At 42.4% G+C, this 24,480-nt stretch overlaps 1 protein-coding gene across 2 annotated transcripts; it reads left to right on the top strand.

The window, feature by feature from the left end:
- Positions 1–3,029: 3,029 nt before the first annotated feature.
- Positions 3,030–24,264, top strand: ARL5A (ARF like GTPase 5A). Of its 2 annotated transcripts, XM_083154036.1 has the most exons (6): positions 3,036–3,365; positions 15,883–15,943; positions 18,083–18,230; positions 19,582–19,665; positions 20,530–20,681; positions 22,595–24,264. In XM_083154036.1, the coding sequence occupies exons 1-6, from the start codon at positions 3,320–3,322 to the stop codon at positions 22,641–22,643; spliced, it is 540 nt and encodes a 179-aa protein (XP_083010162.1). In that variant the 5' UTR covers positions 3,036–3,319; the 3' UTR covers positions 22,644–24,264. The 2 variants fall into 2 exon arrangements, with proteins under 2 accessions (XP_083010163.1, XP_083010162.1); XM_083154037.1 differs by lacking the exon at positions 15,883–15,943 and having other exon boundaries at positions 3,030–3,365.
- Positions 24,265–24,480: the final 216 nt, after the last annotated feature.

Genomic DNA, 24,480 nt, shown 5'->3' with positions numbered 1-24,480 from the left:
GATATTAATACTGTATTTCACTCACCACTGCTCCGGTCTGGTGTCCACCCCCTGCCCTCACTCCCCGCAGCGAATGGCCCCGCTAATGAGTAACTCGACGAAGCTGTTCGCTGCCAGGGTTTGTACATGCGCAGAAATGTACATGTGCAAACCTCGACCATTGGGGCTGCAGCCAAATTCGGATTGCACCAAGCAATCCTGAATCGGACCCTATATGTATGATAGTGGAAAGCCCTCCACATAGATAGATAGATAGTGCTAAAATTAGATTTATTACTACATCTCTAATAATATATTGAAATAATAATTTATAATTACTTAGATATTATATCCCCCCCAGGCCCTCACTCCCTCTTTCTTTCCCCTACAGGCTGCAGCAGGTTGCTTACTAGTCAGTTACTCACACTGACAATACTGCTGCGGAACAACTGTTGTCTTCCTGATTCACCCTAATGGTGTGTACACACGGGTACAATCAGCATGAGATTCTGACTATATAGTCAAAATCTCATCGGGATCGCATGGGTTTTTAACCCTTGCAATCCTGATGTGATCCCGTTGCGCGTTCACGTATTGCAAGTAGAAAGTCTTGGCTGCATTGACTATATAGTGCAGTTCTGCACTATATAGTCCTAGTTGTATGCAGATTGCATGCATGCCGTGCGATCCCGATGCTATCTGATCGCATTGGGATCGCATTTCACATTAATCGCACTGTGTGTACACACCATAAGAGGAATGCTGCATGCTGCTCCTCCACATCCTCATCAGGAAATAATAACTGGTAGGCAGGCGAGTTGATGCGCGCACAGCCCGATGTCATTGCTTCATATTGTGCAGTTATGCAGAGGCGGGCCGCCGCCAATTACAGACACACTGATTAACCCGGGAGGCCAGCAAATAATGCAGTCCTGACAGGGCACCGCAGAAGAAGGGGAAGGGGGGTGGCGGCAGTACTCGATCACTGATTTTTTTTCCCCCAGGTAAGGAGCAGGATTTTTAGTAGGTAAAACCCAGGTAACGAAACATGGAAATGCCTCTGGGATTTTTCCAAAAGCCACTGATTGGTCCTTTCAGGGTGCTGGCTGATGATGTTTCCAAATGTGAGCTTGCAAGCAGGGCCCTCCTACCCAGGGTTGCCGACTTTTGAAAGCTCCTCTCCGGGAGTTCGGGAGGCGGGGCTTAAACGTGACATCAGTAAGCCCCACCCCATGTAGAAAAGTGCCGTAATTTGCCGATCTCCACAGAGGGGGTGGGGCTAAATGACGCAATGGTGGCACTTTAGCCCGCCCCCTCCCCGGAGATCGGCAGAAAAGGTCACTTAAACGGCGCGGTCAGGGGAGCCGCAATCAGGGGGGGGGGAGCGGGGGGGTCCCCCAGAATCCGGGAGGGTTGCCCACCTTTCCGGGGGCCGGGAGGGTGACCCGATTTTCGGGACCCTCCCGGCCAATCCGGGAGGGTAGGCAACCCTGCTCCTACCTCTATGTCAGTTGGTTACCCAGTTTGATTTATCACTGTTTTCAATTGTACAGCACTACAGAATATAGCGCAGCAAGCTCATACTCTATTTGGCAACATCATCAGCCAGCATCCTGGAAGGACCAAGCAGTGGCTTTTGGAAAAATCCCAGAAAGAAACTGGAAATAAAGAATAGATTTTTTTGGTACTTGTGTAATATCTGGGCGCCCGATTTTTTCATCGCATCGCATCGCATCGCATGCAATATAGTGGCATACAATTCATGCGATGCGATTTTTCATTGTAAAGACCCAATTTTTAATTGTATAGTCACCCATGGGTGATTTCATACCCCCACTATCCAACTACGCATGGAGTTGATTTTATGTAGTGTTGCGAGTGCAGCGAGCCACCGAGCCGGAAGCGTGGCGAGTGCAGCGAGCCCCGCGAGGGGACGCAGAATACATGTAAAGTAATCCGCGTCCCCTCGCCACGCTTCGGGCTCAGTGGCTCGCTGCGCTCGCCACACTATATAAATTCAACTCCTTGCGTAGTTGGATAGTGGGGGTATGAAATCACCCATGGGTGACTATACAATAAAAAATCTGGTCTTTACAATGAAAAATCGCATCACATCGCATGCCTTAAGTAGTGGCATGCAATGATAAAATCGGGCGCCCAGATAATACACAAGTACCGATTTTTTAATGACAGCCACAGGTTTTTCTAAGCTATCCCAGGTTTTACAAGGTTCAGTGGAAAGGAAGGCAACCCGGGAAAATCCTGGGACTCCGATGCAGTGGAAATAGGGTCTAAGCCAAGTACGACCTGGCAAAATTCTATGTATAATAACCTGGGTCTGACCTGGTATTGTGGTGGAAGAGGAATATCAGAGAGCAAAATAAAACAATTATTTAATTTGAGAATGTTATTTTTAAATAAATTAACTAATTAAAGTATAATAACAGCTAATAAATTATTATTGTTTATAATATAATTATTATTAAATTAATATAATAATATACTACTAATAATAATAATAATCTACAATATTTTGTCTACTACAAATGATAAATAAACTGACTGTTCTTCACCTTTGCTATAGAATCGGTCTGTGACTGTGTGTGTGCGTGTTGGAAATTCAGCATGACCTTTGCAACTAATGTCATCATTAGCTATTAAGCAGTCACATGGCAAGTCATAAGCACAAAAGGCTGAGAGAAAAAAAAAGCCCATAACGAATGAATGGGATGTGCTTCGTCAAAATGTCTGCCGTATCTAGGGACAAGCTGACACTGCTACAAAAAGCATAAGAAGCCCCCTATTTGCTTTCACGGTGCGAAGACGCCTTCTGCTCCAAGTACACAGCATGAATATCACATTACGTATGGAAAAAGACGCTTCAATCGCACATCCAGTAGCTTGACAATAAAGTTTTCTTTATTTGAATAAAAATAAATTCAGCCGTGAACTGTAAACCAACACGACACGTACACCTTATGTTTCCATTCCACTCATGGATGTATAAGATTCTTATGGCGGCCATTTTTTTGAAGTCCAATAGATCTATGTAATTGACGACGATAAAATGTATCCTGCAGCGGAGACAGAAGAATTAGAAAAGCTTTACTGTGTTCTTGGGTGAAGCAGGGAGTGTGGAGGGCTGCATAGATAGACTCTAGTAGTCTCACTAGGAATAGGAACGTCATCAGCGGTGCGCCGAGCTGTGTGTGACAGAAGGAAAAGTCGGGATATCAGTTACTGGCTTGCCATGGGCACGGCTGGGCTGAGAGGTGTCGTGTGACTGAGATGTGCCTGGGGAGGAGCGGTCCCTAGTCTACAGGAAGCAACTCCTTCTAGGATGGGGATCTTATTCGCTAAGATATGGAGGCTGTTCAGCCACCAGGGTAAGAGGTTCTTGCCTTGCCCTGCACTCCTAGCAGCTGGGTGGGGAAGTCATTTCATAGAAGATTAGGCATTCTGTGGTGTGACAACTTTCACTGCATTGTAAGTCCCAGCATGCCCTGCCAAGCTGCACTGTAGGCACATTTCCATTGCTAGTTATTGGTATTATCTACATGGTAGAGTGGCAATGCATATGTTACTGTGTATCTTTGCAATAGACCATCTCATCGACTAAGCGCACAGCTGCGATATAGCTGCCAAGGTGATATGCGACTGGCTGTACGGGTGCTGCCATAATCATATGGTACCTCTGTGGCACCCTCATTAGTAATTCAATTGTTTTTGCGAGCTGTGACAGCTTGCACGGTCAGTATTCAAATGACCCCCTGCACATGCCGTTTCCACGTCGTAAGGTTTTTGCAGCGATGGGAGTGTGCGGCCGCTAAAACAGCGAGGCTCGCGGCTAAATGCAGCGGGGTCCCTGCATTAGCCCTCAGCCTCACTGTTTGTGGGAGTCCTCGCCATCATCTGACAGGGAGGATTCCTCCGGAACATAGAATAAGGTGAACAGCTGGCGCGGGGATTTAACTGCAAAGGTCGTTGTTTAACCAGCTTGCCGGCCTCATTGAATACAGCTCAAAGGGGTAAATTTAGTAAAGGTTCTAAAAATGAAAAGTGTTGATTTTGCCCATAGCAACCAATCAGATTATTTCTAGCATTATCTAGGGTGCGATACAAAAATAATAGACAGAATCTGATTGATTGCTATGGACAACACCACTTTTTTTTTTTTTTTTTTTTTTTTTAAAACCTTTAGTAAATAAAGTGCTCATTCACACAGCTGCAATATGGCTGCTATGGTCATGTGTGTCTGGCTGCACAGTGCCCTCCTGCTGGGTGCTGACATAGTCACACTGTACATCTGTGGCATCCTTGGTAAAAGAGACAGTTTTCCTGGTTAGTATATACATTTTACATATTGTAATACATAATGGTTGATTATTGCATGCATGTAAAAAGTATGTTGCAAATTGCATCAAATGAAAGTGCACCTTTCTGCTTCATACTTGTGTGACCTTATTTCTGTAAGAATGTCAGTCTTGATACGTGCCCATTTGTTACATGAGCTAGTAACCAGTGCTTGTGTTACCAGTGTCTCCGACATGTTCATCGTCTCGCCTGTCAACACAGCTTGTATAATGACAGGGAAAAGACTGGCACTGACTCTAGTTCTTATATTATCTATAGACCAACTATTAAATTTTATTTTTGGACTCTTGTCCTATTACATCTTACTTTGTTGGTGGTGCTCCCATGAGTCATAAATAGTACATTTATATACAGGGTAGGGACAGATGACTCTCTTTGTTGGGGCACAACTTAGTTAAAAAAGTTTTTTTATTTTTATTAAAAGTTTTTATTATAGGGGGGCTCTCTGAACACCTTCCAGCACTGTTATAAGGGTGTATTTAGTTCAAGACAGAAAAAGGAGAGATATTAGATCTATATGTGACTCAGTAAAACAAATTGATAAAGCATCAATTAAATCAAATTGAAACTTTATCAAATAATATTTGTGTCAGCCGTGGTCAAAGCATGTTCTCAATAAAGGGATATCATCCCATGAGGCATTATAATCGCCTGGCTGATTTTAATTTTTTGTTTTTTTGTTTGCGTGACAAAAAAGAAGAATTATCGTGTGTTTAGAATTAAATAAGGTGTATAATAAATGTGGAAAGAATCAAAAAATATATTTAGTCTAAGACCATAAAATTATGGCGAAATATGATGTTTCTTAGTGACTGTCATGGGGGGTACCCACAGTATATATTTCTGCGGTACTTTTAGCGGTTCGGCTTAGTACTCATATGTCGTGTTTGCACTGAGCATGAATTAACTTCTATTCATATATCATGTCTATACTGAGCATAAATTTACAACCTGTATATATATGCGGGATAGAATAAAAAATAGAAATAAGGATATGAGATGCTCTCATTTGGGCTCAACCATTTCTGCTTTTCGGCCGTGTGCCTCTAGGGCAGTGAACGGACCGAATGAGAGAATGTTAAAGCTGAGGCCAAAATAGTGAGGGCACTTTTAGAAGGAAGTAGAAGGTAGGGATCTGCTGTTGCTCATCAGTCTCATATATCACAAAAAATTAAAATCAGCCAGGCGATTATAATGCCTCATGGGATGATATCCCTTTATTGAGAACATGCTTTGACCACGGCTGACACAAATATTATTTGATAAAGTTTCAATTTGATTTAATTGATGCTTTATCAATTTGTTTTACTGAGTCACATATAGATCTAATATCTCTCCTTTTTCTGTCTTGAACTAAATACACCCTTATAACAGTGCTGGAAGGTGTTCAGAGAGCCCCCCTATAATAAAAACTTTTAATAAAAATAAAAAAACTTTTTTAACTAAGTTGTGCCCCAACAAAGAGAGTCATCTGTCCCTACCCTGTATATAAATGTACTATTTATGACTCATGGGAGCACCACCAACAAAGTAAGATGTAATAGGACAAGAGTCCAAAAATAAAATTTAATAGTTGGTCTATAGATAATATAAGAACTAGAGTCAGTGCCAGTCTTTTCCCTGTCATTTTACTGTCCAAATACTGATTAAAACTTCAGCTCTGACTGTAGCACGACATAATTTTAGAGGATAGATTACCCAAAATATGATATAAATAGTATAGGAGGATCTTAGAACCACCAACATCTGTTCAAATAACATCTGAACTTAGGGATATCTCTTTGGTAAGAAAATCCAAATAATCCAAAAAATATACACACCCCCAAAAATTAAAGAGAGAATAATATAATATTAAGAATTATTCATATACTGCAAAAACAGTATTTACATACATTATGGCAACCTTTTCCCTTAAAAATGAGATTTTATCAAGAAGAAAAAATCTGGAGGACACGAGTAATATCTTTTCAGACCTACACAGTGGGACTAATTCGATGAATTGGAACGAGGACCTGATGGATCTTAAATACAAATTACAAAAAAGAACCAGAATTACATGGGACACGACTACTCTGGAAAACTACTTAAAGAATAAGATCATCCCAAGAGGTCTCCGACCTAGAATCTTTCCCACATTTCAACTAGCTAGTGAAGGTCTGATCAAGGAATGGGAGGATACCCTATTAAAGTGTTCACACGAATTAATTTCTTTGCTAATAAAACATAATCACTTGACACTGAGCACATGCGAAAAGGATATTGAGGAACTGAGTACTAAGCTTGAACCCTGGGAAAAGGATACCACATTCCAAAAAAGTTTTGAGAAATTTAATAGGGACCTGGATAATTATGAGCAAGAGATTATCAACAGGAAAAGAAGCAAGTTTAACCGGGACATCAAGGACTTCGAAACAGGCAACATATTCAAATGGGGTAAGATGGCAGAGAGACGAAGAACTAGACAACCCAGAAAAATGGGGAATTTTACAGAGACAGAGTCATCAGGAGGGGAAGACATCTCGGATAACAGTGAGGCAGGCAACTCAGAAAGAGAATATAGACGGGAACCCCAAAATGACCCAACGTCTTTTTTAGATGTGGGACAAGGGGACAGATCCCGATATCGCCCAAGAGGAGGATACGGAGGAGCAGGAAGAAACCGAAAAAACCAACAAGATTGGAGTTATCAACGGACATCGAAATATCCTGCCAGGGTCAAGAAACCTTAAAACCCGTAAACAACAGCTTGCAGATAATAAATCTATTATCAGATAAAGAATTAACAGAGTCACAAATGACAGTTTTAGGGAAGGGACTCTCATTCTCTCCCTCACGACCTTTTAACCGATTCCACTGGGAGAGGGATCTGAGACTTTTCGGACGAAAAGTGCTTTTAAAAAAATTCTATGCTGTCAGAAAGAAAGATGGGGATACCCCTGACCTGTTTGAATTCGATCACCAAGATAGAGAATGTCTAACGATATTAGAAGAATTACAAGAGGAATCCGAAGGCTCGGATCATCCCTCCTTAACCCCACAAAAAAAAGACCATTATGCCGCAAGAAGTCCACTTTCTTCCCCCAGGACTCTAATTGTCCTCAAGTAAGGATATTTCAGGAGTTAGTATCACGAGATCTAGACCAACTATATAAGAGAACCAATAAGGGATACAAGTACAGGAACCTACAAAGAGAGGAGATATGTGCTCTGAAAGAGATAAAAGAATGGGAGAATATACAGATTAAGCCATCTGACAAAGGCGGCAATGTCGTCATATGGCCAACTGAAATGTACCAAAGAGAGGCTTTGCGGCAATTGGAGGACATGACATGTTATAAGAGAATTCTGTTTAATCCCACAGAAAATTTCAACACACTCCTAATGAGAATCCTGAATAAAGCACTTGGGAATGGAGTCATTTTCCAACAGGAATATGATTACCTCAAAGCTGATCACCCAAAGACTCCAACCTTTTACCTTTTGCCAAAGGTTCATAAAAATATTTTGGAACCACCAGGCCGCCCGATCGTTTCGGGGATAGGGGGTATATCTGAGAACCCCAGTATTTTTGTCGACCTGCATTTACGCCACCATGTCCTAGGACTACCATCCTACATACAGGATACAGCGGATGTCCTGCGGAAACTCAATGATATAAGATTAGAGGATAACCATATACTTGTAACACTGGACGTTGAGTCCTTATATACGAGCATTGAGCATCAGGCTGGACTGGCAGCAGTGGCTTACTTTTTACAGATGGAAGGACACAGCGAATTCCACGATTTCTTGATAGACCTCTTGGACTTCATATTGTCCCGCAATTATTTTACGTTCAACGATCAGTATTTCTTGCAGACCAGAGGGACTGCGATGGGGGCCGCTTGTGCCCCCACGTATGCCAATCTATTTTTAGGTTGGTGGGAACGGGAACGAGTGTTCTGTGATGGGAACGATCGATATACCAGCCACGTGATAGCGTGGTGGCGGTATATCGACGACATCTTATTAATATGGGAAGGAGACCAACAGACACTCCTAGATTTCATCAATGTACTAAATCTGAATGATCTTAATATTAGGCTGACCCATCATATTAGTACAGAATCGGTTCCCTTTCTGGATCTCAATATCTATAGAGGGAAGGATGGAATTATCCAGACTCAACTATATAGAAAACAAACATCTACTAATTCCATACTCCATCAAACGAGCTCCCACTTTCCTCCGACGGTGGAGAATCTCCCAAAAGGAGAGTTCCTACGGATGCGGAGAAATTGCTCAGATCAGAAGGTTTTTGAGGAGCAATGTCGGGATTTGTCAATAAGACTACAGGAGAGAGGATACAGTAAAAGATCCATAAAAAGAGCTAAAAAAACAGTTACCCAAACTAAAAGGGAATCCCTTATTTTCTCCAAAAAGAAAGAAAAGACGAACATCAATAAGATTAGATTTGTGGGGAATTACTGTAATGAATGGAAACAAATACAGCGGATCATTCAAGAACATTGGCCCATTCTATTGTTGGATGAGGATCTGTCGGAAATTCTGGACCCTAAAGTAGCCATGAGTTGGCGCCGTTCCAAAAACTTGAGGGATGAACTGGTCCATAGCCACTTTGTAAGGAATCGACAAAAACAAGACGTTGCGGAAGGATCCTTTGCATGTGGGGGTTGTAAAGCATGTGAATACATGCTAAAATGTGGTGAAATGCAAGATCGATATGGCAACACACTTAAAATCCGACAATACATTAATTGTAAATCTACAGGGGTTATATATTGCATTATATGCCCCTGTAATATGAAATATGTCGGAATGACAACCAGAACGCTAAAACAAAGAATCCTGGAGCATGCCGGCTCAGTGAGAAATGCACTATCCGACCTAGCAAAGTTTAAGAAACTTACGTCAGTCGCCAGACACTATAATAGAAATCACAAAAACTCATTTAAGGGTACTAGAGTTGTAGGCTTAGAACGAGTCAAACTGGGTATCAGAGGGGGGGATCTCCAAAAAAATCTACTGCAGAGGGAGAGTGAATGGACTTTCCTACTTAACGCCCTGTCACCCCACGGATTAAATGAATACATAAATTACCAGGCATTTCTGTGAGAACATCACAGAGGACAAAATACACCCAGATGATTTCAAAAATCACAACTTCCCAGAGCCATGTATGATCTGGGACTATAATAGCTAGTTAAAATATTCTCTTTAATATTTATCATGTTATGCATAATCTTGTCAATATCAAGATATATGATCTGGGGCTATAGTAGCCAGTCAAAAAATTCCTTAGCATCTACTACGTTATGTATAATCTTGTTCATATTAAGGTTCATTATTCACTTGCACATTATCTTTATTAACAGTAAGAGCTCTTACTGTACTAACACTGATAAATTGTGGTCTGAATTCCGCGGATAAGTGTAGGTCCGCGGTATAACCACCATACACTGCACAACTGAGATTAAAATACACATACACGCAGAATCACATTCAATATTGAGTGGATAAGAAAAGGTAATTACTAGATAAGGATGGGATAGCCTCCCTCTACTTTCACCTCGTCACACCTTTTATACACCTGTATTTCTATAAGATAAATATCAACAATTCTTTCTTCATATTAATAATATATGTTTTACTACACTTCATTATATTATGATTTTCTACATATGCTTCCTTTCTCCCCCTTCTTTTTAATTTGTTGAGCACAATTAATATTTTTTCACGGTTTGGCATGTTTGCTTAGCACCTTCACCTCAGTCACTAGGAGAACAAGTTTCATACAAGATAAATTCAGTTACATATAACAATAACACAACTTGAGATATATTTTATATTTCTCCAAAAAAACCTAAAAATTAACTTTTTTCTCTCAATTACTAATAAATTATAATACACATATCATACATAAGAATTAAGCAAGATAGTGTACTATATTAAAACTGGTTTCCATGGGTGGAACTAGCAGAACTAAATAAGATACCCCTGATTTCCTAGGATAACTAAGATGACCATATAGAGACAATCTATGAGCATACGAGCAGTATATAAACAAAACATTGGGAAGGAAATAAGCCAAATAGATTAAAATTATCAAAGACACACAGGAGCCCATAATACAGTGTCCTTTATTGTCACCGAGCAGCATAGGGTTATTGCACTCACTACTCAGTAAAAGCTGATACGGCCACATACTTGGTAACTTATACCGCGATGGAACTGTAGCCAATGAGGGCAAGAGACGCCACCAGTAACCTTGGTAACAGGCCGGAGACACGGCCGTAGACAGCGTAATACACGCTGAGAAGGGTGACGTCTTTCCCACAGGCGGGGACGCGACCACGCACCATATGATTGACACTCACAAGAGTGACGCTGTGGTGCATCATAGAGACTGTTGCTAAGACCGACAAGCTTCCGGCTGGAGAGACGGCTGCATATCACGCACCTTACGTATACATGACGCGAGGGTCACGTGATTAGCAGCCGGACACTGATAGGTAGTATAACGCGATACACCGCTGTAACCACCAATGAAGTTAGGAGGTATGGAGGGGGCTTAACCAATGAAACTAATAGCCACTCTCTCCCCGCGAAACCTCGGGGCTTAAAAGGACACAGTGTGACACAGAGCAGGTACTGGTGAACAAGCAGGGGCGAAACGCGCGTCCAGACGGAGTGACTGTCACAGAGGGGAGGCTGCCATTTGGGGCATAGAACACTGAGCAGAAATACGATGAGTATCATAGGGAGAATATACCTCCCATTTACCTGTTGCTAAATCGATTTCCTTCATTTCTTGAATTGTTTGTAAGGCACTTAAGCCTTTCTTGTACAGTTTACTTTCATATTGTCGGGGAGATATAGGAGTATGATTCTTGGTGGGAAGAATGGTACAATGTGATTATAGAAGGCACATTATTAATCCATAATTGACATATGAGGAAATGTTGAAATGATGTACCTTTATACTAAGACTGTATTTGTCTCTTACTAAGGGACTCTCATTGAACCCAGTCATCATTTGACCCCTTGCGCTGGTTCTTACTAACAGGGGTGATATATGAGACTGATGAGCAACAGCAGATCCCTACCTTCTACTTCCTTCTAAAAGTGCCCTCACTATTTTGGCCTCAGCTTTAACATTCTCTCATTCGGTCCGTTCACTGCCCTAGAGGCACACGGCCGAAAAGCAGAAATGGTTGAGCCCAAATGAGAGCATCTCATATCCTTATTTCTATTTTTGATTCTATCCCGCATATATATACAGGTTGTAAATTTATGCTCAGTATAGACATGATATATGAATAGAAGTTAATTCATGCTCAGTGCAAACACGACATATGAGTACTAAGCCGAACCGCTAAAAGTACCGCAGAAATATATACTGTGGGTACCCCCCATGACAGTCACTAAGAAACATCATATTTCGCCATAATTTTATGGTCTTAGACTAAATATATTTTTTGATTCTTTCCACATTTATTATACACCTTATTTAATTCTAAACACACGATAATTCTTCTTTTTTGTCACGCAAACAAAAAAACAAAAAATTAAAATCAGCCAGGCGATTATAATGCCTCATGGGATGATATCCCTTTATTGAGAACATGCTTTGACCACGGCTGACACAAATATTATTTGATAAAGTTTCAATTTGATTTAATTGATGCTTTATCAATTTGTTTTACTGAGTCACATATAGATCTAATATCTCTCCTTTTTCTGTCTTGAACTAAATACACCCTTATAACAGTGCTGGAAGGTGTTCAGAGAGCCCCCCTATAATAAAAACTTTTAATAAAAATAAAAAAACTTTTTTAACTAAGTTGTGCCCCAACAAAGAGAGTCATCTGTCCCTACCCTGTATATAAACACAGCTTGTATGTATGCTGAAGGAGTAGAGCAGAATATGGCTTTGAATGTAATGTGACAAGGATTAAGGGTTTGTGTTCTGCAAAGATAATGATAAACCTTCATTAGGAAGAGTAGTCAAATTATCCTACAAATCCATGTAAAACCTGAAGTTACCACCCTGTTGCTCGTTGTGGAGTGGCTCTTGTAATGGGATATGGTTACTAGATTGGAAGGTTGACTCAAGCAATGTCAGCAATGTCCTAACATCCACTACGGCTTGGTGGGAGAAAAAAATTGTGTGGGCGAAGCAAGGTTGATCACAGCAGTACACTTTAAAAATGTCCATGTTGACTATGTCGTCATTTGGGACAAAAAAATGTGAAAAATAAATGTCAACCTTTTGCCTGTCAGCCTTGCCATTGTAGACCCAATTCTTGGGTCAACCTTCCTACCCTGTTGTCATAAGCCCTGTCAAACTTCATTCGTGGACCTAATGCATGCAGACATAAATTGGGTCATACCTATTGTAATCTTTTCCACAATACTGGTCAGAGCAATTTTCTATGCTTGACATGAATACAAAATTAAATATAGGCTTAGTAGAAAAGTTGGTACTTATGTAGTATCTGGGCTGCCGATTTTGTGATTGTATGCCTTAACTTAAGGCATACAATCAGATGCGATGCGATTCGATGCGATTTTGCATAGGATTCAATGTTAAGAAGGTCCTGTTCATTTCCCCACTATCCAAGTGGGCATAGAGTTGATTTTATATAGCGTGGCGAGCGCAGCGAGCCACCGTGCCCGAAGTGTGGCGAGCGAACGCATATTTCTTAAAAAGTATTCTGTGTCCCCTCGCGGGGCTCGCTACGCTCGCCACAGGTTTGTATCCAACTCCATGCCCACTTGGATAGTGGGGAAAGGAAAAGGACCCCTTTTTCCCATTGAATTCTATGTTAAAATGGACTCAGACCATTTTAACATTGAATCCTATGGAAAAATCTTGACCATCGCATCGCATACGATTTGGTCGCATGCGATGCGATCCGATCCGATTTCTAAATCGGACGCCCAGATACTACATAAGTACTGAAAAGTTACCATTTACAAGTATGTGCCTGAAAACCACAGTAAAATAAATGGGTGGATTCTTGTCACCTCAACTGTGGTCTGCAGTTGTAGAATGGTCCCTGTTTCTTGTATGTTGTACCAGTGCAGTAGGTATAGCGCATGTACAGTGTTTACTCTAGGACCCTGCACCTAATCGATGAGGAGGGTATATTTTCATTTTGAACAGCAAAACTTTATCATGTATCATTGGAATGACTTTAACAAACAAAAAAAACCCAGCTGCCATCCAATTAAAATGTCCCCACCACATCAACAGATTTCCTTATTCTGTTAGAATAGTAATTACATATACACAGAATTTTGGTTTCTTAATGTAAACACAGGAATACGTTTGGATTGAATTTTTTCTAGTGTGAAGTTCAATTTTTTAAAAAAAAGTATGTTTAACCTGGCTCAAAAGCTGTGTCTCCATCTGTTTGTCATAGTATAGCAGTGAGCGGGAAAGCACTTTTATCTCACAATATAATGATTACATTATTGAGACTTCTATAGATGCATGACTGTTAAGCCCCCCATACACGGTCCGTTTAACGGATCCATTCTGTGCTGAAACAGCACACATCGGATCGGATCGCATCCCTAGTGCATTCAGTGTGCATGCACTGCGATCCGATCCGATCCGATGTGTACCTAGTACAAAAAGTATGTTCAGCACATACTTTTTGTACCGTACTATGTGATGCGCGGGAGCGCGCATCGCATAGTACAGAACGGAGCCATACACAACGGACCGTGTATGGGCTCCTTTAATTTGATTGGCTGCCTGTCACAGGCATTTCTCTGCAGCATTCTGTCCTGGTGAATAATACCCTCACTTAACAGTATCAGGTGCAGAAAAGAACTGGTAAATCTTTGTGCAAGAGGGAAAAAGCCACCAGCAGGGGGTGCTCCTGTCTGGGGCTCCCACAAGAGGGCCGCAGGTTGTGCATGGGTGGTATAGATGAAGGAACATTTGTATACAGTGCATCTGGAAAGTATTCACAGCGCTTCACTTTTTCCCTATTTTGTTCTGTTGCAGCCCTACTCCAATATTTCTTCCCTAAAAATTCTACATGCAATGCCCCATAATGACAACGCGAAACAGTTTTTGGGAGATTTTTGCAAATGTAAAAAAAAAACGGTACTTGTATACTATCACGGCTCCCACGATGGGCATCGCACAGGGAAAAATCGCATCCGATGCGATGCCATTTTTCACAGAAATCATGGACATGTGATCAAATCATGTAAAATGCACCCCAAATGTCATTTTTCACACTGTACCACCCCCACTATCAACGCCAACCCGAAGCGTGGCGAGCGCAGCGGTACGCGTCCTACGATCTTTTCATACCCCCACTATCCACGTCGGCGTGGAGTTGAGAATAGAAAGTGTGGCGAGCGGACACGGATACCTTCACAGGTATCGGAGTCCCCTCGCGCCCTTCACAGGTATCCGCGTCCGCTCGCCACGCTTCGAGCCCGAAGTGTGGCGAGCGGACGCGGATACCTGTGAAGGCCGCGAGGGGACACGGATACCTGTGAAGGTATCTGCGTCCCCTTGCGGGGCTCGCCACGCTTCGGGGTCGGTGGCTCGCTGCGCTCGCCACACTTTCTATTCTCAACTCCACACCGACGTGGATAGTGGGGGTATGAAAAGGTCGTAGGACACATACCGCCGCCCCTCGCGGGCTTGCTGCGCTCGCCACGCTTCGGGTTGGCGTTGATAGTGAAGTGGGGGTGATACAGTGTGAAAAATGACATTTGGGGTGCATTTTACATGATTTGAACACATGTCCATGATTTCTGTGAAAAATGGCATTGCAGCGCATCGCATGCGATGGCATGTGATTTTTCCACAAATGCATTAGAATCCCGGTAAAATCGCATCGCATCGCATGCCATTACATATGGCATGCGATGAGAGCCGTGATAGTACCAAAAAAACTACATCACATGGACAGAAGTATTAACAGCCTTTGCTCAATACTTTGTTGATGCACCTTTGGCAGCAATAACAGCCTCAAATATTTTTGAATATGATGCCACAAGCTTGGCACACCTATCTTTGGGCAGTTTCGCCCATTCCTCTTTGCCCCACCTCTCGAGCTCCATCCGGTTGCATGGGAAGCGTTGGTGCACAGCCATTTTCAGATCTCTCCAGAGATGTTCAATCGGAATCAAGTCTGGGCTCTGGCCGGGCCACTCAAGGACATTCGCAGAGTTGTCCAGTAGCCACTCCTTTGATATCTTGGTTCTGTGCATAGGGTCCTTGTCCTGCTAAAAGATGAACTATCGCCTCAGTCTGAGGTCAAGAGCGCTCTGGAGCAGGTTTTCATCCATGTTGTCCCTGTACATTGCTTCATTCATCTTTCCTTCTAAAGTGAAGCGCAGTGAATGCTTTACGGATGCACTGTACACATGCAATGTGATTACTGCTAAATGTCCTATACACAAGTGTGTGTGTGTGTGTGTGTGTGTAAATATGTATTTTTGTTGTGCACATTTATAAATGTGTTACATTATTTTTGTAATCCTGTATTTCAGAACACAAAGTTATTATTGTGGGACTGGATAATGCTGGAAAAACAACAATATTATACCAGTTGTAAGTACAGCCATGTAGACATGACATGTTTATACTGAAGGTAGAAAATAAAACTTTTTGAGGCAATGTATTGATGTAGTTACTAATATCTTCATGGACGTAGTAAATCATACCCCTTTCACACATAAACCCCGGCTTTAACCCAGTTTGGACAAGGGATACTGAGTTTGGTTTGAAGCCTGGGTTTCAGTACTTGATGATGGACTCTGTTTACACAGGACTTGGGTCTTCCAGTGATTCGTGTCTTCCTTCTAATGGCGCTAACAAAATCTAGCATCGCTCAGGAACGCTTGTCGCATGTCCATTGTGTAGGCCCCATAACAATGGCCTCTTGGAGATGATGGCATCTCCAAACACAACTATGCCAGCAACTTGGCTCCTTTTAGGTATGACCATGGTCATTGTGTTCCGGGTCATGCCTTTCAGGTTGCAAGGGAACCAGGTTGTCCCTGGGAATAACCCTGATACCAAGCAGGGTTACTGTCCTGGGACATCCGATCCATCAGGTCTGCTCTCACATAGCAGAGACCAGGGTCAAGCTTCAAGACCCAGCAAAAATCTGGCTAGAAAGGTTCTATGTGAAAGGGGTATACGTTTTATATAGAGAAATATTGTGTACTGTTGGTATATGGTCATTAGGTTGACACACCTAAGGTCGACACCGGAAAGGTCAACATGGGCAAGGCAAACAGTCAAAAGGTCGACATGGCAAATGCAGTGGTGCACAGATACAGTGTCCTTGTCGACCTAAATGTACATTCATCCTGTCTCATTCTCCTAACTTATAATACACACTGCAGACACTCATTGATACACTGATGTGCCAAATGTCATGGTATATGTGCCTAGGATCATATTGCACCCCTTCTAGCCAGTGAGTACAGGAACACAAGTGGAGGGATGACCTCTATAAAGATGCCACCAGCTTTTTACAGCTCCCAGATATTTTGATATATATTGACCTCCCCTCCAGGTCCCATAAGTGCTCAATTGGGTTCATGTCTGGCGATCATAGTGACCACACCCTTTATAAGAACATTCCAGAATACTCATTGAACCAATTGTGGACGACTTCACTCTTGGTATTTTCCACCATTGTCACCAAGCATTACAACATAGGCCTTACCAGTTAATAAAGTGTTCAGGCAACCAATCGGGAAAGCCAGCAGCCGAACCCATGCCAATATGAACACACCATTATGGAACCCAACAGCGTGAACGGTGCCTTGTTGAAAACTGGGGTCCATGGCCTCACGGTGGTGCCCATACATATAGGCCAGTGCCTGTCTGTTAACATCAGCCCAAAACTATAAGCGTGACTTATTGGACCATGCTAGATGTTGCCAGTCGTCCAGGGTGCAGTTAGCAACTGTGGTCAGCAACGGTGGGTGGTAATGGTTTTCACGGAACACACATGACACTGTAGATTAAGGAATGTTTAATGTCCACACGACTTCGGAATTGGAACGCACAACCACTATTCTTTCCCCTTTTGAAATCTGATTATTCATGTCGCCATGCCTCGAACCACCTATCCAATGTTCACTGACTAATGAGATGTAAGATTACAACTGATGCAGGTTTGGCCATTTCCAAGATGTTGCTGTATAATGTGGCACCTACTATTACCTTTACATACTGCTATCCCTTGACTTTTGCAATTTCAACTTATATATATATTGCATTCGTTGGGCATTCTATGGATGTTGCCCATAGCAACCAATCAGGTTATATCTATGATCTTCTAGAGCAGTGGTACTCAACCCGATCCTCAGGACCCCCACAGAGTTCATGTTTTCCAGGTCACCTGTGCATTTTTAAAATGTGACAGTTGTTGATACAGTGGGCAGCTGCTGGTGACCTGGAGAACGTGCACTGTGTGGGGGTCCTGAGGACTGGTGCTAAATAAATAAGTAGAATCTGATTGGTTGCTGTGGACAACCTCCCATCTTCAATAGAACTCCCTTCTTAGTAAATTTACCACTTTGAGACAAAAATATGGAGGTTTTTGTAATGCACATAGATAATGGGTATTAAATGTAGAAAAGGGTGTCCTTAAAGACCGTGTTACAGTTGGGAAGTTGCTGATCTGGAAATAAATGTTTTCTAAGCTAGTGTTTATGTATCTGTCTGTTCTAGTTCCATGAATGAAGTGGTGCACACATCCCCAACAATAGGTAGTAACGTGGAGGAGATCGTGGTGAATAATACTCGATTTCTAATGTGGGATATTGGTGGCCAAGAGTCTCTCCGCTCATCATGGAATACCTATTACACAAACACAGAGGCAAGTGCGACTGAAAGAAAGAATGGCACTTCTGGTGGCTACCATAGCTCAAACTCTGGATTAGAGAAGGATGCAATGCTGATTTTCTATGCAGTGCAGTGATTTGTGTCTGAATCGCACTGTGCCTTTATGGTGGTCACAGTGAGGATTTACTCACTGAGTAAATGACCGTAAGATACTGTTTGTAGGAGGTAATGGTGGAGTGGCAACTGAAATGCAGGGTTGTCGCGGCCGTTTTGAGGGGACAACTTCTGACTGTGCTCCCGTAAGCAATAACAATGGCATCTTGCCTCAAAATAGCCATGCGGTCTGATCAAAGGGTTACTCAGGAGGTTGTTGTTTGGCCATTGTGCGTCCGATGATTGCTGGCGGTGGTTCAGAGGCATCACCAATGTGCATCTCATTGCAAATATCCTGGCATTTACATATTTGTGCATAGTCTCTGCATACAGCTGCGGTGGCATTAGCACATCTGTCCCTTTTTGTTCTGACTTTTTTCTTTAGCGCTTTTGCTTTGGTTGAATGAAACTTGCAGTATAGGTAAGAGACCTCCCTCCTATGCAAGGCTTCAGTGACACTGAGCACTTCCAAGAACCTGATGATTGGTGACCTACATATACCGTTACAGTATATTACCGTCATGTGGATTATGAGAAGTGTTTCTTGATGTTTTGAGTAGAAGTCAGGGAAGGCTCCAGAGGGCGGGCTGCAGCACAGTTCAAAATTCAAATAGTGGAGGCACACCAACTGCCATTCCAAACTGACTCACTAGCAGTTGGTGTTTCTCCCCTATTTGAATTTTGGACTGTGCTGCAGCCCAACCTCTGGTCAACACTGGTAGTAATCCCTTTGTTCTACCTAGAACCATTATTACTAAGCCTAGGTGCTTCTGAGGTTCATAGTTATGCACTTCAGCTGTGTTGTGGATGTTGGCTAAATGAGGGATTTCTGTATTTTCACCTTATGTCATGTTTCACAGCAGGGTTGGCCAAACCTGTCCTCAAGATCTAGCAACAGTTAATGTTTTCAGGCAACCTGTGGATCTAGAGTAGGTAAAAATACAGCTTTGCAGAAGCTAGGTAATTTGGAAAACGTGGACCGTTGGTTGGTCTCGAGGACCGGATTACCACCCCTGTTTTACAGTTATTGGGATAGATTCTCTAAGCTTCAAAAGTGCTAAAATGGAGAGTGATAAACAGCCAGCCAATCAGCTCCTACCTGCCATGTCACAGCCTGTGTTTGAAAAATGTCAGACAGGAGCTGAATGGCTATCACTTTTGAAGCTTAGAGAATCTGGCCCATTGTTTGGTGTTTATTTGCCTGACCTAAAACTTGGCTTCTCCATCTCCAGTTTGTCATAATTGTGGTGGACAGCACAGACAGAGAGCGGATCTCCGTAACCAGAGAGGAGCTATATAAAATGTTATCACATGAGGTGAGATATTTCTTACGTAAATAACATTTTGATGACTTCAATGTACCTTATGTTGGGAATGGGGGGGGGGGGGGGGGGTTACAATTGCCTGCTAAATGTTCTATTGGGAATGTTATCAGTACAATTCAATCCAAGGAATCTGGGGAACTGGTAGACTTTGGCGACTGGGCTAGTTCTAGGAGGAGAGAATGAGGAAGATGGGAGGAGGGTTAAGTGGGAGAAGCGTTACTGTAGCTGGATGGGCAAATGTATTGATCAGTGTGTTATGAAGGCTCACATGCTTGCAATGAATCTTGAGGGTGTAGAGGCTTGTGGTGAGTTTCACAGCCATGGGGGAGAAGTCTGTTATGTGGGAGGTAGGTGATTGGAATAGAGGTGAGGCCAGTGGATAAGCAGGATGGAAAGTCAGGGACACATTTAGCAAAGAGGTGAGGCTGATACACGGGACGAGCAATAGTAAACTAAACAATCATGTAAAAGTATTAGAGAAAAAAAATGTATTTGAATTTATGAAAAGCATACGTTTGACTTTTTCCAAGCAAGGGTCAAGATGCGGGGGGTCCTCTTCCACCCAGGTAACCCCTATTGCTCCTAAACAAATAGGCTGTTCTCATTCATCTCTCCCAGTAATTACCTCCTAGCTCGGTGATGGCTAACCTTGACACGCCAGCTGTTGTTGAACTACACAGTTTTACTATTTGGCCATGCTAAAACTGATGCAGGGCATGCTGTGATGTGTAGTTCAACAACAGCTGGAGTGTTGAGGTTAGCCCTCACTGTCCTAGCCAGTCGTCTTACACCCGAAGCAGTTCCTGTATGAAGAAAGAAGGGTGGTGCTTTACGCGTATATGTTTTGAATTGAAGGACTTGAAGAAGGCCGGGCTGCTGGTCTTTGCAAACAAACAAGATGTGAAAGAATGTATGACTGTAGCAGAGATCTCCCAGTACCTGAAATTAACATCTGTAAAAGATCATCAGTGGCACATACAGGCGTGCTGTGCCCTCACTGGGGAAGGGTGAGTGTCAATCTAATATATAACCTACATTGTTGCACACACTGAAAAAGGGTACTAGTGCAAGACCGCAGTATGCATAAGTTAGTTATAGTTGTTTTTTTTTTATTTGGTCCCCCCCCCCCCCAAACTTTCATTGGCCACTGTGAAAGGTGCATGGAAACTTTTCTCTATGGCTTTGAGGGGTAAATGTTTCCCATAGCAACCAATCCGATTCTGCTTCTTATTTATTTAGAACCTCCTAGAACAGTGGTTCCCAACCCTGGTCCTCAAGTATCCCCAACAGTGCACATTTTCCAGGTCTCCACACAGAATCACATGCAAAATAATTAGCTCCACCTGTGGATCTTTTAAAATGTGCCTGAATAATGAGTGCACCTGCCGGGTGACCTGGAAAACATGCACTGTTGTGGGTACTTGAGGAGCAGGGTTGGGAACCACTGTTCTAGAAGATAATAGAATCTGATTGGTTGGTTGAACATCCAGTCTTCAATAGAACTCCGATCTTGGTAAATTTACCCTTAAGGTGTTTATTGACTAAGATGGGAGATGAAGATGTTGCTATTGGCAACCAATCAATTTCTATTATCTTCTAGAACAGGGCTGGGCAACACTGGCCCTCCAGATGTTGATGAACTACACATCCCAGCATGCCTTGCATCAGTTTCAGCATGGCCACATAGCAAAACTAATGCAAAGCATCCTGGGATGTGTAGTTCATCAACATCTGGAGGGCCGTTGTTGCCCAGCCCTGTTCTAGAAGGTGCTAAATAAATTAGAAGTAGATTCTGATTGGTTGCTATGGGCAACATCCCAACTTCAATAGAATTTCCGTCTTAGTTAATGTACCCCCCAAGAGTCCAGTGTTGCTAGTTCCTTAGAGCTACCTATGGTGATGATTCACTAGGGACCATTCATGTGACCAGGCGTAGTTTAGCCGAATGTTTGTGTGATCACTACCTCCCTCTCCCTACTCCTCAGTGTTTCACTCATACAAATTTGCCCCATGTTCCTGCTTCCGGTTACATGTTCCAAGTATATATATATATATATATATATATATATATATATATATATATATATATATATTATATATATATATATATATATATATATATATATTATATATAATATATCTGTAATACCCGCTCCCTATCTACTGCCATATGCAGAGTGTATCTGAGATTGCCAGTCAAAACAACTTGAGAGGGCCAGCTTGGTATGAACACTAGAAAGTCAAGCATCACCCACCTGCCAGCGTTGTCAGATCGGAATAAGGCAGCATGAAAGCTATTGCTCTTTATGATGCCGGTCTTCCAATGTTGGAGTAATGGCAATACCGCGGGTGTGGGAATCTCCGCGTTAGCCAGTATGGGTGGATTTTATGCTTTGCACTGGCAAATTTGAATAGAGTTTACTGAAGAGTGTTTTTAATGGGGCTCAGACATCTACGACTCCGCTATTGGTGATCAAAAACTAAGATCAGTGGGCATCAACGATCAGTGATGCGTTGGGAAACGGCAAAATACTGTTTTAAAAATACTTGGGGGGGCTTGAGTGAAGCATGGCGTGAGGTGGTGTGATGTAGCATGTAGAGTATGATCACTTCATGGTGGCCCTGCTCCTGCTATAAAACACCAAGAATAATAACATGGAAAAGCTGGGGACATGGCTACAATGAATCGCGATTTATAACATTTATATGGCGATGGACAGATGAAATCATATATGCCTTTCTGGGAGGCTGGGAGCAGCACCTTCATTTTCGGTAGTCATTCCAACCAACCACCTAGTTTGATGGCTGGATGAAAGTTGGTCTAGTATGTGGCCAGCTTTATAATGTTAAATAACAAGTGACCTTATGTGTAGTAAAACTTCTTCAGTTCATTCTTTTACCATTTGTTATCAATGTTTAGCCTATGTCAAGGACTCGAGTGGATGATGTCACGGCTTAAATCCAGATGACCTCTGTATGACCTGTGAAGAGACATTAGACTCCTACACACTGTATTTATGAATCCCTGGACTGCTGCACACTTATGAGAAGTATTTATCAGCATTGTGTTCCACTGGTTTCATCCTCGACCAAAACACCAGAAAACGATCCGAATGGCAAAGCCTTAACGATTGGCCTTGGAATGATGATATACGTGAAAAGCTGTGATTGGCCTGGCTGCTTTCTTTTTTTAGCCCTCACCCAAGGAAGGTCAGAGGAGGAGGAAGAGGGAGATGACATTTTAAAGACTTTTTATAATGTAATTTTACTAAATGACCCTTCAAGAGTTGAATGTGGCCTGAGCTGGTGACACAGAGCCGAAGAACCAGCTGCACAGATGAGGCTGAGCAGTATTTTTAAAAACCCAGCGGCAGGACTAGATTCTGTACATATCTTTGTATCTCCTGTGCACGCATGCCCCTACGTTGTACTAATATGTGGAAATATTGCCTTGAAGACCATGAAGGAATTGCACAGTTCTGATCTATGTAACGGTTATTTGTCAGATGCTTTGCTGCCCTTTTGTCTTAGGCAGTGTTTGTTTTTTGTTTTTCCTTTCGTACATTCCTGGGCATCTGCTGATTTGCATGTTACAATGCTCTTCTGAACACTTCTTATTTTGACTTTCCCCGCTCTCTTGTCCAGAAAAACTTACCTGCATAAGTTTCACCGTGGGATAATAAAGTGGAAAGTCCTCTCGTCATTCCTGTACATGTACGTGTGCTTTTCCAAATTCAGGTCTCTAGAGCAGGGATGGAGAACCTTTGGCCCTGCAGCTGTTGGCAAACTACGCATCCCATCATGCCCTGCTACAGTTTTGCTATTTGGCCATGCTAAAACTGTTGCAGGGCATGCTGGTATGTGTAGTTCACCAACAGCTGGAGGGTTAAAGTTCCCCATACTTGCTCTAGAGAAACACATGTAGGCACTTTACAGAGTGAATTTAGTTTTCTTGCCTCAATAAGCCATGGACCCCCCTCCCACCACCCTTCTGACTTCCCTTAACCTCTGCTTTGCCCCCATCTCTCTGCCCTGTTCCCCCTTACTCTGCCTCCCTTCATTTTCTATTATCTGGTTCTCTCTGACTATTTTCCACTACATCTTCTGTCTCTTTATATGTTTATCCTGTACCCTGTTGATTACATGATTGTATTGGAAATGAGTCCAACAAATTGTTGTAATGAGAAGGCCCTTGAAACCACTGATGGCGACACTACTACCAACCTTTCACAATGCTTTTGCAACCTCTGGGTGTCAGGAGAGAAATCGCAAACGTTGGACCAGGTGTAATGATGCCAAAGTTCAACGTCCGTGCGGAATGCTGGTCGAACCCAGATTTTTTTTTTTTTTTTTTATATATGCCAGTTCGTCCGGCTTCCCACATGGCCGCCAAACTCTGGCGTCAATACATCTAGCCCATTGGCTAAACCTGCTTGGTGATTGGAAGAGTGTTCAGGTGCTGGCTTTCACTGTCAGCCTCTGGGCAGCTGCCTGCTGGTTTCTGTAGCTGAATGTAAGCTGTCCTGGCTGATATGCATGTACTGGGACCCTTTTCTGTGCAATAAATGGGAAGAACCCCTCCCAAAATAATACACTGGTTAAGGTCTTTTTTATTTATTGGTATTTACATGATATCCTATAACATTTCCGAAATAAGTCTTGTGTAAACTCTGTCGTCTTTAATTGGTCATTATCACTGACTAACCCTTCCAATGGGAATCGCCTCATCTTGTAATGAGTCATGAAAACCTAGAAAGAATAAAGCTGTTGGATGAGCCTGGCTTATTATGTATTGAAACTGTCACT

Source organism: Crinia signifera, chromosome 7, assembly GCF_055691185.1.
Source record: "Crinia signifera chromosome 7, ASM5569118v1, whole genome shotgun sequence".
NCBI lineage: Eukaryota > Metazoa > Chordata > Amphibia > Anura > Myobatrachidae > Crinia > Crinia signifera.
The sequence above is the reverse complement of the archived record's forward strand: the minus strand, read 5'-3'. Positions and strand labels throughout refer to the sequence as shown.

Coding starts and splice junctions, on each gene's coding strand:
- ARL5A (XM_083154036.1), top strand. CDS start 3,320: ATGGGGATCTTATTCGCTAAGATATGGAGGCTGTTCAGCCACCAGG. Junction 3,366..15,882: donor GAGGCTGTTCAGCCACCAGG/GTAAGAGGTTCT, acceptor CCTGTATTTCAG/AACACAAAGTTATTATTGTG. Junction 18,231..19,581: donor CCTATTACACAAACACAGAG/GCAAGTGCGACT, acceptor CTCCATCTCCAG/TTTGTCATAATTGTGGTGGA.